Source organism: Neomonachus schauinslandi, chromosome 12 (assembly GCF_002201575.2).
Source record: "Neomonachus schauinslandi chromosome 12, ASM220157v2, whole genome shotgun sequence".
NCBI lineage: Eukaryota > Metazoa > Chordata > Mammalia > Carnivora > Phocidae > Neomonachus > Neomonachus schauinslandi.
The window spans coordinates 34864454-34879429 of NC_058414.1; the positions used below are offsets into that span (position 1 = coordinate 34864454).

Below are 14976 nucleotides of genomic sequence, written 5' to 3' on the forward strand. Positions count from 1 at the left end.
ATTACTATTTTTCCCATTATAATTAATAAATTTCTTGAAGGAGGTACTTTGAGATTATGCAAATATCTTGTTTCTCCTTAAACTTTCACCCACTAGTTTTATCATTCATTGGTAGATCTTGCCTGTACAATTATTACCATGGTATTCTGATGGTGATTTTCTATTTTCCTCATTCCTTCATCTATTATAATTACTCTGAAAGAGCTATTTCTTCACTCTCATTTGTAATCAGGATCTATTCAGACTCATAGCTATTTATTTTTTTCAACGGATTATATTCCAATACTACAGTAATTGGTTTTGTTTCAGCTTTGGCATTGTGAACTCTTTCAGGTTGGCTCTCGTGCCTTTTTGAAGTGCTTGCTTTTTTGAGCATTTGCACTATCAGAGGCTCCAGACCCATCTTACGTTATTCCTGCCCCAGCTCTAAAATCTACCACTGCTCCAAGGAAATTAGGGTCCTCTTATTAGATAATGATATTTAGAAACCAAGATCTGGATGCTGTATGAGCTCTTTGTTACTGAAGTGTCATGACTTGTAGGTCCTCTTAGTAGACAGTTTAAAAATATACGGGGTATCTATAAATACATACATTTATTTGTGTATCTCTGTGTATATATAGTAAAAACATGAGTTCATACGTTACATCTAATTCTGATCCAGTACCACAACATTCATTCTACCCTTCCCCCCTTTCCTTTGTAACTTTGTTCTCCATCAGTGAGAAACCAGGCTCTCATTATCTGCATATTTTTACTTATTTGTTTAGCCCTAAAAACGCATAAAATAACTTCATAGTTGCTAGCCTATATCCCTGTGAAGAACAAATTTATTAGAGTACAGTATTTATGTACAGTACTTTCTGTCTTTAGCCTTATACAGTCAAAAATACTGTTTTTCAAAGTATGGTAGGTTAACTCTTCTCCCTCACCCTCTTTAATGTGGTTTTGTTATTCACTTTTAATATAGTTACAATCATTTGTTACAGTTTTTATTCCATCTTGAGTTTCCCCCTTTTCTAAAAACTCGCAGATGGTAAATTTCACTCTTTGTATGGGTAGTTCTTTTGGTTGTGACAGATGGGTGGTGTATATATACCACCACAAACATGACACAGGATTGTTCCATCCCCCAAGATACCCTGCTGCTGTCTTTTGTTGTCAGCCCTCCTGCCTTTGGCAACCACTGGTTGCTTTCCATCCCCCATCCTTATAATTCTGCCTTTACCAGACTGTTGTAAATGAAATGACACATTATGTATTCTTCGGGGTCTGGCTTCATTGTCCTAAAGTACATGTAAGATTTATCAGTTTTGTTGCATGTATTAAAAGTTTGTTCCTTTTTATAGCTGAGGAGTATTTTATCATATGGATGTAGCACAGTTTATTTAGAGGACACACAGATTGTTTCAAGCTTAGGATCATTAGAGATTTTTGAGTAACTGACCTAACTTATATTTTTCAAAAGATCGTTTTGACCACCTTGTCAAAATAAATGGGGGGAGGGGCAGCGGGGCGCCTGGGTGGCTCATTCGGTTAAGCGTCTGCCTTTGGCTCACGTCATGATCCCAGAGTCCCAGGATCAAGTCCCATGTAGGGCTCCCTGCTCAGCGGGGAGTCTGCTTCTCCCTCCCTCCGCCTCTTCCCCTGCTCGTGCTCGCTCTGTCTCTCTCTTTCTCACTCACTCTGTCAAATAAATAAATAAAATCTTTAAAAAATAAATAAAAAATAAACTGAGGGGGTGGAGGAGTCTAGGGCAGAAGCACAGAAACCAGTTAGAGAAGTTACTTGCCCAGATATACAAGTTAGGTGGTAGAATTAGAATTCAAACCCAGGTACTGTGTCTTCAAAGTCTGTGCTCTTAATTAAGCTACTTTTACTGTCCTTTGAAAATAAGTGAATCACTTTGTCAATTACTGCTGACTGCTCATGTTATCCACAGACTAAGGAATAGATTTTGAAATCTGGGGTGTCACTGGTAACCTTACAAGAGCAGTTTGATGGAGTAATGGAGATGAAATTGTAATTCAAGAGAAAATGAGAGGAAAGGAAGTAAAGACTTAAAAGGCGAGTAGAGACTAGGTAGGTAGGTCAAGAAGAAAATTCGTGGCAAAAGGCATAGCGTATTACTGTAAACCAGCATGGTGTGTATGAGGACAGTGGATAGTTTTGTGTTATAAACATATAGGATGGAAGGTGGGAAACTGATAGAAGGTGAGAGTACAGGAATAGCCAGTGGTCACATGTCAAAGTCCCATGTAGGCTAAGTTAAGGAGTTTTAACTGTATTATGCTATAAAGTTTGGAGAGTCTTTGCAATATTTTTGATGAGAAAATAATATCAAATTTGTGTTTTATGTTCCTCAGGCAGTAGTATGATAGATGGATGGGCAGGAAGATGGTGAGGAGAGATACTGAATGCAGGGAAACAAGAGACATTTAGAATATTCCTGGTAAAAAGTGATAGAGATCAAGTTAAGGCAGGGCGGAAGTGATTTTAAACCTTTTAGGAAGCTGAATTTGATAGAAATTGGTATGACTGATCAGATATAGGGGATGAGGAAGAGGGAAGGAAACCAAGCGTAAATCCTCAATTGACTGAGTTGCTGGTGTATTTCATTTACTGAGATACGGGATGCAAAAGAAGTGAGTGATGAGTTCAGTTTTATATAATCTGAATTCAGAATGCATAGAGGCAGTATCAAGTAAAGATATTCACTAGAGTCTAGAGTTTTGGTAGAACTAGATTGGAAATTGTTATCCCTTTAAGACATTTGAAACCATCGTCTTTACAGTGTGTACAGAGCTATTTTTTGTGCTGGTAGAATGCTGACATTTAAAAGAGAATAAAGGTAGGTATGTCTACAGAAGACGTGGAGAATGAGAAGAGGAAAATCAAGAGAATAGTGTCATAAAAGCCAGATAAGGAGTGATTTTTCCAAAAGTTGTCAGTTACTATGGAAAATCATAGCTGCTGAGGATTTAGTGTCCATTGACTATTTCAATGTGAGTGACCTTGATGAGAATAGTGTCATAAAATTGGAAAGGAAAATTCAAAATTCAGAGAGTTGGAGAAATAGAGACAGCAAATTTTATGCCTACTAGCCATGAAGAAAACAACGCTAGCTTGAGAAGGGGAGGGTGTTTTTTTAAAGGTTGGACTAGTGTACATTGAGTAGCAGTGGAGAAGTTGAATATTGTAGGTCAGAATGGATGAGCTTTCTGGAGGCCAGGTCCTTGGAGTAGGTTAAGATGGAATCCAGAACACCGTGGAAGGTGTGCCATTTGATCAGAAAGACCTTCCCTCGTTTAAGATTGGAGAAAGAGATTATTGCAGGTTATTGTGGGTTTATGTTTGAGATGGAGGAGGAGTTTCATTGAAGTCTCCATAGTCTAAGTAAATATTGTCAAATATTCAAGGTTCTTTCTTTAATGACGTCGATTTATACGTTGTGCGATTTTAGTAGAAGATGTATGATTAAGCCTTGTACTTAGTTTTAAGGTTTGGTTTGCTTTAGGTTCTATAGATACATCATGCTTCAATAAAAGAACTAGTGGGCATTTTCTTTACTAAGTATCAGGGTATCTATCTTATAGACTGATTTCATAATATCTATTAAAGAAGCATTTTACTTTATGTATTTGATTTGACAAGTGATTTGCCCTAGAGTATGTCCACATCCATGTAATGATACACTTATTATGATGAATTGTATTTATCAATTGCCCAGACAGGCTACCATAAAAATCAGGCTTATATTCAGCCTACTGCAGTTTCCTGTTGGTTGAGAGAGCTTTCATTATGATATGAGGAAAAGAGCTTAGAGACTACCTGCAAGCCCTTAGAAAGGTAATCTCTTTAACATAGTCTGTATTCAGTAGTCTCTTTGTGATTCTGCAGAAAAGCTATCTTTGAGAGTATGGTTTCAAATTCTTGATTCTTGAATCAGGTAGAAAAAGAATTCATTCTGTTCCGTGAGAGTAGTCTTTCAGCAACTAGTTTTCCAGAATTCACAGGTACTATCAAGAGATACCTTTAGGCCTTGGAAAAAATTAATGAGGAACTTACTCCCACAGAATGATGATTATTATAGACAACTCTTATGAGTTTATTATCATTTTTGAGAATAATGGAACCTAAGCTGCATGTTCTATATTTTCTCATAAAGGGAGACTTTTCCTTAGGATGAAACAGTAGTTTAAGATTTTGTCATTGTTAAGTTTTAAGCATAACTGTAATCCAAGTGTTGAAATGTATTTTGCCATTAGGTATTTCCTCCAGTGTGCTTATTATATATAATAAGCATTGGTCAGGACTTGTCAGTTTGAGAGAAATGTTTATGGGTGGAAAAGATTAAATATTTTGACATTGTATGATTAAAGTAAACCTATTTAGTTTGGGAAACATAGCTTTATACCCCAATTAATAGCCTTCAAATATGCACTAAAATCTTTATTATCTGGAACCTGGGAATAATGAGCTAGTCTGGATAATTAAAAGGGTATCCTCCTAAAAATTGAAGTCATTTTGCTTTAACTGCTTTTGATTGTAAAAAGTTTTATCTGCTTTCTAAAATTAAAAAAAAATAGAATGCAATTTGAATTATTCTAATGTAATCTGTCTGAACATCAATTAATATACCATCAGTTACTATACTCTTACAGGGGAGGTCTTTGCCCCTATCTTAAATCATCTTTATTGCTATTTTGAGTCCTTTTTACTCTCCCTAATTTTACTCTCTTTTCTTTGTGGTTAGTTTCTTAACCTTGACTTATGTTCCTAGTTGTAAGTGGATATACTCTACTCCTATAGATTTTGGTTTTACATGGATGGAAACAAGTTTTACATGCTTTCAAAAATGGGGGAAAATATAATTTGGATTATTTTAACTTAGGGTCACCTTTTTTTAACATGAATCAATATAATATGCCATCAGTTAATATACTGTTGTCCTTTATAAGGACTGTTTGCCTCATTCTAAATCATCTTAATCTACTACTTTTTTGAGTCTTTTTCTCCTCCCTAGGTTTTTCTTTTCTTTGTAGTTAATTCTTACCTTGACCTGAATGTTTCTCTTTATAAAGAGATACTTCTTACTCTCAGAATTTTGTTTTTGCTTCAAATAAGATACTAGATTATCAAAATAAACTGTAACTCCCACAGGGAGCCAGGAAAGAGTATTTTGAGAACTATATGATATGGTTAGCATGGATCCTGTCAGTTCATAAAGCTGAGCAGCTAGGATATGGATGATTTTGTATTTGCTGAAGATCCAGAAAAATCATATTTAGCTGAACCAGTGTAGGGTTAGGCCTCCATTTTGTACAGATATTCAGACTTATTAATAGACTAACTGGTGGGCTTACATAAAAAAACACAATAAACAGAAATTTGTCATTGCCTAATCCAGAATTATAATAGGCAGCTGTCCCCCCCACCCCCACCCCAAGCGTCTACCTGTAGATTCTGGGCTTTATGTAGAAAATCGCATTTTCTCTTCCCTAATTATTAGCCTATTATGAAGGCTTTGAGTGTTGACTCCTTTAAACAATTTTGTGTAGTGAAAGTGGCTATAAAACAGATTTTTGTTGATATCACCTGCTTGCCTTAGTATGGGTTTTTCCATAGTAGATAAAAGGTTTTAGTTTTATGGGTTTAGGATATTTAGTTACTGGACCAAAAAAAGGCACCACAATGAAAGCTCTTTCATTTATTTGAGGATCTTTTGCTGTTAAAAAGTAAGTTGTTCATCTTTTAAAATTCTGAGTGTCTAGTTTATTCACTGTTGCCAACATTTCTGGAGCTACCAGAAGATTATTATATGCAACTTGCGCTTTTTAGTTTTAGTCAGAGTTCCTAGGATACCTTAAGTAATGATATAGAATTACCAAACATATTATATATAATGCAGCTTTTTAAAGAGCGTTTTTTCCCCCCTTAACATTCACTCTGAAAACAGTTCATTGTGGGAAATAGGTTATAACTGAACTATCTGTATTTACTTCTAGTGACTGTTCAAAAGAATGAGTATTATTTAAGGAAATATCAAAAGGAAATACTAAGTCTTCCAGAAATAATTATGATTATTTGATACACTTTAAGAACTGTTTGGTAATGTGGACTCAAACCTACTTGATTTCACATTTTCAAATTAAAACAATTTTTTAGTAGGATGGAAAAATACTAGCTTATCTTAGAAACATTATAAACTTGTCTTAATACCCTTTTCAAAGCTCTGACGTGGAACTTGGATCCTGTTAGGCAGGCTTTTTTGTGGGCGTATTAATTCACATTCCACCTGTCAGTACCTATAGGTAAAGACATGAAACCACACCCTCTGTTCTGACCTTTTCCTCCAGGGACAGTGACTAGAATCCTTTGGCTCAGGGTGAGAGGCTATTTGAATAGCTCAGTTCAGAAGGGCTTTTACTTTTGAATTGAGTGAAGCAGCAAGAACAAGGGAAATAATGTTGCAACTACATTTCTCAAGACTGCTACTATGGAGATTTCAAACTTGACCTTCCCTGCCAGGTTCTGTTTGGAAGGCTTACTTATTTCCATAGATATATTTGAAACCGAAAGCAGTTTTATGGCTCGGCTACTTAGATATTTATATTTTCATTCTTCCATTCTTTAAAGAATTAATTATTCTAGTTAAAAAGGAGTTTTTCTGCTTTTATTTTTGTTGTCTTTGTTTTTTGTTTTGTTTCTGATGAAGACTGGTAGAAATGTAGTTTTTTATAGATCTGTGTGTTTTTTCTTTTGTTGTTCATTTGTATGAATTGATGCTTATTTGATAGTACTAAAAAGAAATTTGCATACTGCTGTGGTCTATCTTGATAAACTAAAAAGAACTTTTAATGTAGTGGAAAACTGTTAAAGCAAGTGAGGGAAGTTGGCAGTTGAATCTACTAGCATGGATTCTTACCGTACCTATTTGGCAACTGTCAAACTCAGCGGCTCATGGTTGGAAGAACAAGATGAAGACATTTATGAGGTTGAATCTCGTGTGCCTTTACCACATCCTTTTCCTCTATGTGAACATTTGGATGAAAATAACTCTGTTATTATTAATACTTCTATTTTTCATTTTATTCATAAAAGAAATGGGCACATATTAAAGCTTATTTCTAAAATTTCACTGCCTACCCCTCCTTATTCAGTAAGTATAAAAAATTTGGTTTCTTATACTTTTAGTTTATACTTTCACTTTTTTATACATTTAGTTAAAAAACCTGTATAAATGAGAAATGAACTTTAGATGTCCTTAGTAAGGGTAAATGGAATAGAATCTTGTTTTGTTATTGTTTCATGTGTTACTACTTATTTATCCTGATATATTGAAGAGCTAAATTTGGTCTAAGAGCCCCAACTTGGCTATGTTTTTGATTCCAGAAGGCAGAGTGAGATAGTATTACAGTTTTCCATGCCAGGCAAGCTGTTTAAAAAGATCCTGCTTGTCCTTAACAATCTTGCTTTTATATGTTTATGATGCCAATCCTGAGTAAAAATGGAATGATTATATTTGAGGGAATGAGCATTGTGGTACTTAAAACAGCTAAGTCCATTGAGCCAATTAGGAAATGTTTACAATCATATGATATATTGGCTGTAGTTCCAGACAGGGAAAAAGAAAATATGGATTCTAATTTTAATTTTCTTGTTAACTCATAAGGAACTTATTTTTAATATGCTTACTAATCCAGTGAGGAAATACTGTTTTCTACTTTTTATGTGAAATGTATTTTACAAAAATTAAGAGTATTTAGCATAGTTAGTATTTCAGGTTTATTTAACATGTAAGTATGTTTTGGATGATTCACTACAAGTTATTCAGTATAACTACAAGTTATTCAGCACTTTTTATGACTTTCATGGCTTTAATTGTAATACACTAGCTAATATTTAACAGGCCAGATGGTTTTCAGAATAGTTTTGTTACCTCCTCTGAAACTTTTATATTAAAGTGACAGTTTATTGATGTTTTATACTTACTTTTAATGTAATAATTTTCTTAACTTAGAAATACTGAATATGAAATTTCTATATATTTCATATTGTTAGGTATTAGGTATTATACGTATTAGGAATAAATCAAAGCAGGTTAGAAGAGGCTTTTTAAAGTATAGAGTATTTTTTTTTAAAAGATTTTATTTATTTATTTATTCATGAGAGACAGAGAGAGAGAGAGAGAGAGGCAGAGGGAGAAGCAGGCTTCCCGCGGAGCAGGGAGCCCGATGCGGGACTCGATCCAGGACCCTGGGATCATGACCTGAGCCGAAGGCAGACGCCCAACCATCTGAGCCACCCAGGCGCCCCAAGTATAGAGTATTTAGATGAACATTTGAAGGGAATCTCTTATTCCAGTAAAGTATGAGCGCCATTTGCTATAATAAATGAAATTTGTTTGCTAGCTTTACTAATTTGATTCTTCTAACTTTTTAGTTTTGTTTTGTAAAACTGAAGTTATTTCTTCTGGTTTTATGGTACATATTTAAATGCACTTTAAGGTTGCTTTAGATCTTGTCAAGAAGTAGTACATTAGAAGCAAAAACTTAATTTTCTTAACTAAATCAAGTATTTATTTTGTTGTAAATGCTAAATGCCTTGTTGTGCTTGTACAGTAAATTCGAAAAAGAATAAAAAAACAACTCCTGTTCTTTTTAGTGAGAGCTTTGAACTCTTAGAGATTTCATGTATTTACCAACCATTTTATAATATACAGAAAAAAGTGACATACCTACATATGTGGAAGCAGTTGATACGTTTTAAAAATATAGGCTGTGACTGTAAATTCAGAAGAGTAGCTATATATAAATTAGTTCTTTATGGTTATGTTTTTTTACTATAAAAAACAGGGGCGCCTGGGTGGCTCAGTTGGTTAAGCATTCGACTTGATTTCGGCTCAGGTCATGATCTCAGGGGCCCCACGTCAGGCTATGCGCTGGGTGTAGAGCCTGGTTAAGATTTTCTCTCCCTTTCCCTCTGCCTCCCCACACCCCCATGCTCGCTCACATGCTCTCTTTTAAAATAAAAATAAAAATGGATAAGGAGATGCTGGCCGTCAGAAGCTCAGAAAACTAAGGCAGAAACAGTGCTTTTCTGTAATTTCTTGGAGCTGGTAACAGTGATCACTGTTTTCTTAGAGCTTTGGCCTGAGTCTGTCCTTGACCATCATCTTTAAAAATTGTGTAAGAATATAGTCATGCCAATAACAGCATATTAAGGAGGCTGTATTTATGAGTAATTATGGGTAATGCCTCTGTATTCTAAGGTTTTGAAAATAAATTGAATATTCATAGAGAGCCCTGTAGATGTTTCATAGATGGACAGAAATATAAAGCTTTTAGTTAAAAATGGGTTATAATAATTTCATTTGGTTGTGCCACTATGATTTTGTTAATTGATGCCATTACATTTAGCATATATTAGTTCCCCATAGTGTATAGCAGGGGTCCACAATCAATAATAAATATTAAATATAAAAGATACTAAGTTTTTCATAGACTACAATTACAGAAAATTCTTCAGAATTTTCAGAGCCTCTGTGTCATTAACTTTATACCTCTCTTTATGTGACAGAATACAGAGCTACTGTTGGAAGTGGTTTATTTCCAAAAGAAGCATTTTTTTTTTGTTTAATAAAATTAGAATACATCTCTTATGTAAAGTTGTATGTAGCTAATCTACTTGTATAGTGACTTTTTCCACCTACTAATGTTAGCATGCACTAGAAATATTAACTGGCTACAGTTCAACAGTATGCCTTTATTTTTATTTAAAAATCTTTTTTTTTTTTTAAGCTTTATTGGGGAATGACATTGGCCTTCCCACACTTCAGTTGTCTTATTTCATGTATGCTTTCCCTCCTTGTTTAGCTTGAACATGCAAAAGTTACACAGACAGAGTTGATGCGGGAGTCATTTCGACAGAAACAAGAAGTAACCGAGTCCCTTAAGTGCCAAGAAGAGCTGCGAGAGCGCCTTCACGAGGAGTCCAGGGCCAGAGAACAGCTGGCTGTGGAGCTCAGTAAGGCTGAGGGTAAGCAACTTGCCATTGGCAGCTGAGGGTGGAAAAATTTCAAGTTTAAAAATAGAGATTTTTGATGCAAGCCAGATTTGGACATTACCAATCTACTCTAATTTAGAGTGACCACTGAAACGTAGTTGTAGTGGATCTTCAGAATTTCTTCAGGCAATTTTAAGAACTGTATATACTTTTTATTATTAGAAAGAATTTAATAGAGGAGCGCCTGGGTGGCTCAGTCGGTTAATTAAGCGTCTGCCTTCAGCTCAGGTCATGATCCCAGAGTTCTGGGATCCAGCCCCACATGGCCTCTCTGCTTAGCGGGGAGTCTGCTTCTCCCTCTCCCTCTGCCGCTGTACCTACTTGTTCTCTCTCTCTCTCTGTCAAGTAAGTAAAATCTGTAAAAAAAAAAAAAAAAAAAAAAAAAGAAAGAAAGAATTTAATAGAATTACAGAGCACATTGAAAGTTTTAGAAAATATAGAAATAAATGATAGTGGGCACCTGGGTGGCTCAGTCGTTAAGCGTCTGCCTTTGGCTCAGGTCATGATCCCAGGGTTCTGGGATCGAGCCCCGCATTGGGCTCCCTGCTCCGCGGGAAGCCTGCTTCTCCCTCTCCCACTCCCCCTGCTTGTGTTCCCTCTTTCACCGTGTCTCTCTGTCAAATAAATAAATGAAATCTTAAAAAAGAAAAAGAAATAAATGATAGTGATTTGTTACCATAATCCCACCTTCCTAAAGCAAGTCTTGTAATTTAGTGATGAAAAGACTGATGCTAAGAGATGTTAATAAATTGTTCGAGGCCACCATTAAATGGTGATGCCATGCTTTATGCCTCGAAAGCCTCATGCTGTTTATATTCTGCCATACTGTTGTGGGTGTTGGCCTTCTAGAATCACTTAAAATATCAGCTTTCTCTAGTATATTTAAAATGTGATTTGGTTCAGAAGCATCTGATTTATATTAAGCTTTCCAGAAACCTATTTATATCTGTGTAATAAAGTGAGTTACACCTACATGATGCAATACATTAGTATAGCAAAATAATGGAAAGTTCAAAGGAACTTCAGATTTAGGCACAAAGGTTAACAAGAAAAAGATTGCTTTGAACGTACCTACTATCAGCAGCAGCAGATTCATTCAAAACATTTAAAATGTTGGAATGAAGTTTTGCTAATAGTACACCTTTTATTATTTATATAACACCAAATGGTAAGATTTGAAATAAGTTATAATCCCATTCCCTGTTAATTTTATCTTACAGGTGTCATTGATGGCTATGCAGATGAAAAAACTCTTTTTGAAAGGCAAATTCAGGAAAAAACTGATATAATAGATCGTCTTGAGCAGGAATTGTTATGTGCAGGTAGTAGATTACAAGAGTTGGAAGCAGAGCAACAGCAGATCCAAGAAGAAAGAGAATTACTGTCCAGACAGAAAGAAGCTATGAAAGCAGAGGCAGGCCCAGTTGAACAGCGTATGTATTTTTGGACTTTGTATATGAAACATTCCTTAAAAGTTCAAGGTGGCTCTTTTCCTCTTTCATTGCCTTTGTTTGTGTATTTTATATGGGGATTGAAAAATTACAAGAAAATCTGCCTCTCTGGTAAATGTTCATTAGCCAACCATGTAGAGTCAGGGGTGTTTTGTTTTTTTCTTTTTTTACTTTGGCAGATTTTAACTGGAAAAGATAATCCTTTATTCTTGAACTTCTCCCTTAAAAGAAAGCTACATAAAATGAGGCAGGATGTTTTTTAAACCATGTAAGATTAAGTACTTTTAATAGCAGAAAGGCAGCAAAAATGTATACTTGCAATAAATAACTAAGAGCACTGATCCAGCACTCCCAGCAAGCAGGTAGCGGGTGGATTTCGGCCTGCAAGAGAATAGATTTGAAAAGGTCAGTGACTGTTAGAGGCAGGCTGACATCTGGTTTAATCTGTGTAGGAGTTCAAAGAATATACAATTTATAAATAACCTTTAATCTTTTCTTAAATGAGCAATGAGGTGTGATATCTTAGTTTTTTTGGCAGTAAAAAATGCCTGTCATTATAACAGTGGAACTCTAAATCCTTTTGATCATATCCTCTCACTTTTATAAATGTGTAGCTTCAGTGGTTGAATTTTACCAATTTAGAAATATAGCATACATTTTTGTAATATGGTACGGTTGTTTCTGATGCTCAAATTTGTTTAAAACGGGTTTAGAGTTGGACTTTTTAATGTGCAAAGCATATATATATCATACATGTAAAATATTCAAGAAATACTGGGACATCAAAATGTTATCAATAGTGTCAAGTTTTACTTCTAATTCTTTTGTGTACGTATTATCCTATTTTAGGAAATAGACATGTAAATTATATCTTTGTTCTGTATGTGTGTGTTTTCTTTCTATTCTTATAGGACTAGTAGATGCTGCAGTCGATGCAGCACCTGGAGCAGGTGTGTTTATACAGTTGCATGGCCAGTCTTTGGGTGGTAAACTTACAACTCCAAATATTGGGTGACCCTTGAATTTTCAATCACATACCTCTACTTTTCCAACTAACATACCTCTAATTTTGCTGTTGTGTTTCATACTTACGGTTTTTCTCTTTAACAAAAAACTTTACTTACAACAAAATACATATTTATATTTGAAATTAACAACTGAGATTCATAGTGATCATCATCTTATATCTGTTTTTCCACAGAGCTTAAGACCATTTCAATTTTTACAGAAACAAATACATTAAACTCCTGTGGCCTATAACTTTTCAAAATGCTCTTTCTAAACCAGGAAATATAAGATGATGGTAACAATAGGATCAATGAAATTTAGTAAGGAGACTCTGGTTCATTTACTTTTATATTAACGTCTAAATCAGTATTGTTTTAAAAGGAAAAGCTATTTTCTCTAGATTCCTAGTCCTGAGTACAGTGTTGGCAGACTGGTTAGTGTAAAGACTCTCAGGCTGTGTTCCTTTATTTTTTCATTAGAGGATTGTTTTACTTTGCTATTTATACTTAATAATTGTATTATTAATATTAATAATAGCTAACACTTACATAGTGCTTACCATACTCTAGGCACTATTCTTTATGTATATTAACTCATTTGATCCACAATAACTGTTAGAGCTCACTACTGTTACTATCCCCAGTTTACATATATGGAAATTGGAGGACATCGTATTAAGTTTCACATAGGAAATACACGGCAGAGCTAGGATTTGAATCCACAGTCTCTGCTCTTAAGCACTACACCATACTGCCTCTCATACTTGTCAGTTTTTTCTTGATACATATATGTATGAGCATGCAAGACTAACTCAGGAATATGGATCTAATAAGGAGAAAGACTAACAGGAAATTCTGATTGTAGTTATATTTTTTTTCTGTGACTCTTACTTGCCTTGGTTAAAAATTTACAGTATTTGATCTTCATGTGTATTGTGTATGCATATAAAAGTGATTTTATTGGTTTGATTTTTGCCTGAGGTGAGTTATCTCTGTGCTTAAATTTAATTAGACTTTGTTCTTTTCCTTATAATGAAAGTGGCTTTATTTTTTTTTTTTTGGTCATTTGCTATGGCATTTTCACAAAGTATTGTTTTTAGTGACAAGATGATTCTTTTTGTTAATACAGTGTAAGTTTTTGATACTAGCTTGCTTACTTATATAGGAATATGATATTTTGATATTTTCACAGGAACATTTTCCTTTTTTACATGAGTTTGAAATAAAACTCAGATCTCTTATTTCATGAAGGTAAAATTTGAGCATAGTTATAGGTGATTTCACTATTATTAATTATGATTTAACTTAGAATATTTTTATATTTGTAAACAGAATTACTACAGGAGACAGAAAAACTAATGAAGGAAAAACTAGAAGTACAGTGCCAAGCTGAAAAAGTGCGTGATGACCTTCAAAAACAAGTGAAAGCTCTAGAAATAGATGTTGAGGAACAAGTCAGTAGGTTTATAGAGCTGGAACAAGAAAAAAATGCTGAGCTTATGGATTTACGACAGCAAAACCAAGCACTGGAAAAGCAATTAGAAAAAATGAGAAAATTTTTAGATGTAAGTATTCTCAACTTGAATATTGATTTTCTCAGTGGAATGCTTACTTGCTGCTACTCTAGGTTGTGACTTTTAAATTATGAAGAGACTCTTGAATTCTAGCATTTTCATCTATATGTGTTTTCTACAATTAACTGAAAAGTACTATTCCAAATAAAAACTCTAATAATTTTTATTGTTCACCTATCACAGCTTTTTAAAGGCGTTATAAGCAGATTACAAATAAACCCTACCAGTTAGCCTTTCCAAATTCAGAGTTAAGAAGCTTGTCCAAGTCTTTTCTTTAACCAACTGCCAAAGCAGGGTGAGGATCCTAATAGCTAACTGGCCAACACTATTTCACCCACAAAAGATATACACAGTAACAGTGTGCTTTGGGAAACAGGGGACTGGGACAGTTGTTATGCTGTCCTTAACTCTCTTCCAAAATGATATTAAGTCTCTAATTTCACATGGATTTTTCTTCTTTGGGGTTTCATTTAAGGCCTGATATTCTGATATATTCATAGATCAGGGAATCAGATTCTGACACATTTTATAATTTTAGATATGAAACCTAGATTAGGATGAAAGAAATTGATTTACTAAATAATCTGTTTTGCTTATTTTTTTTTATTGACTAAATTAACAATGGAATTCCTCTTTTGTTCCAAAAAAGTAAACTCATTTTTGGGATAATATTTTTATTTCAGTCTATATTTAACATTACTTGAATTTTTTAAAATGTTGTGCTTCAAATAATATTTAAATGCGTAAATTTTAGTCAAAGAGCCCAAATAGGCTAGATACCATACAAAAGGTGTTATCTTTTTAAACCTTTTGGTTTGGGGTATTCTGTGGTCATCAGTTGTTTGTCTTCAAATAAAGCTATACGTATAACTAAAG

At 34.4% G+C, this 14976-nt stretch overlaps 1 protein-coding gene across 1 annotated transcript in view; it reads left to right on the top strand.

Annotated features, from left to right (window-relative positions):
- The window catches only part of AKAP9 (A-kinase anchoring protein 9), a 156716-nt gene that overhangs the window by 98626 nt on the left and 43114 nt on the right, over positions 1–14976 (top strand). Inside the window, 3 exon segments of the mRNA XM_044920183.1 lie at positions 9879–10041; positions 11289–11501; positions 13859–14091. Coding sequence (XP_044776118.1) covers positions 9879–10041; positions 11289–11501; positions 13859–14091 — 609 coding nt within the window.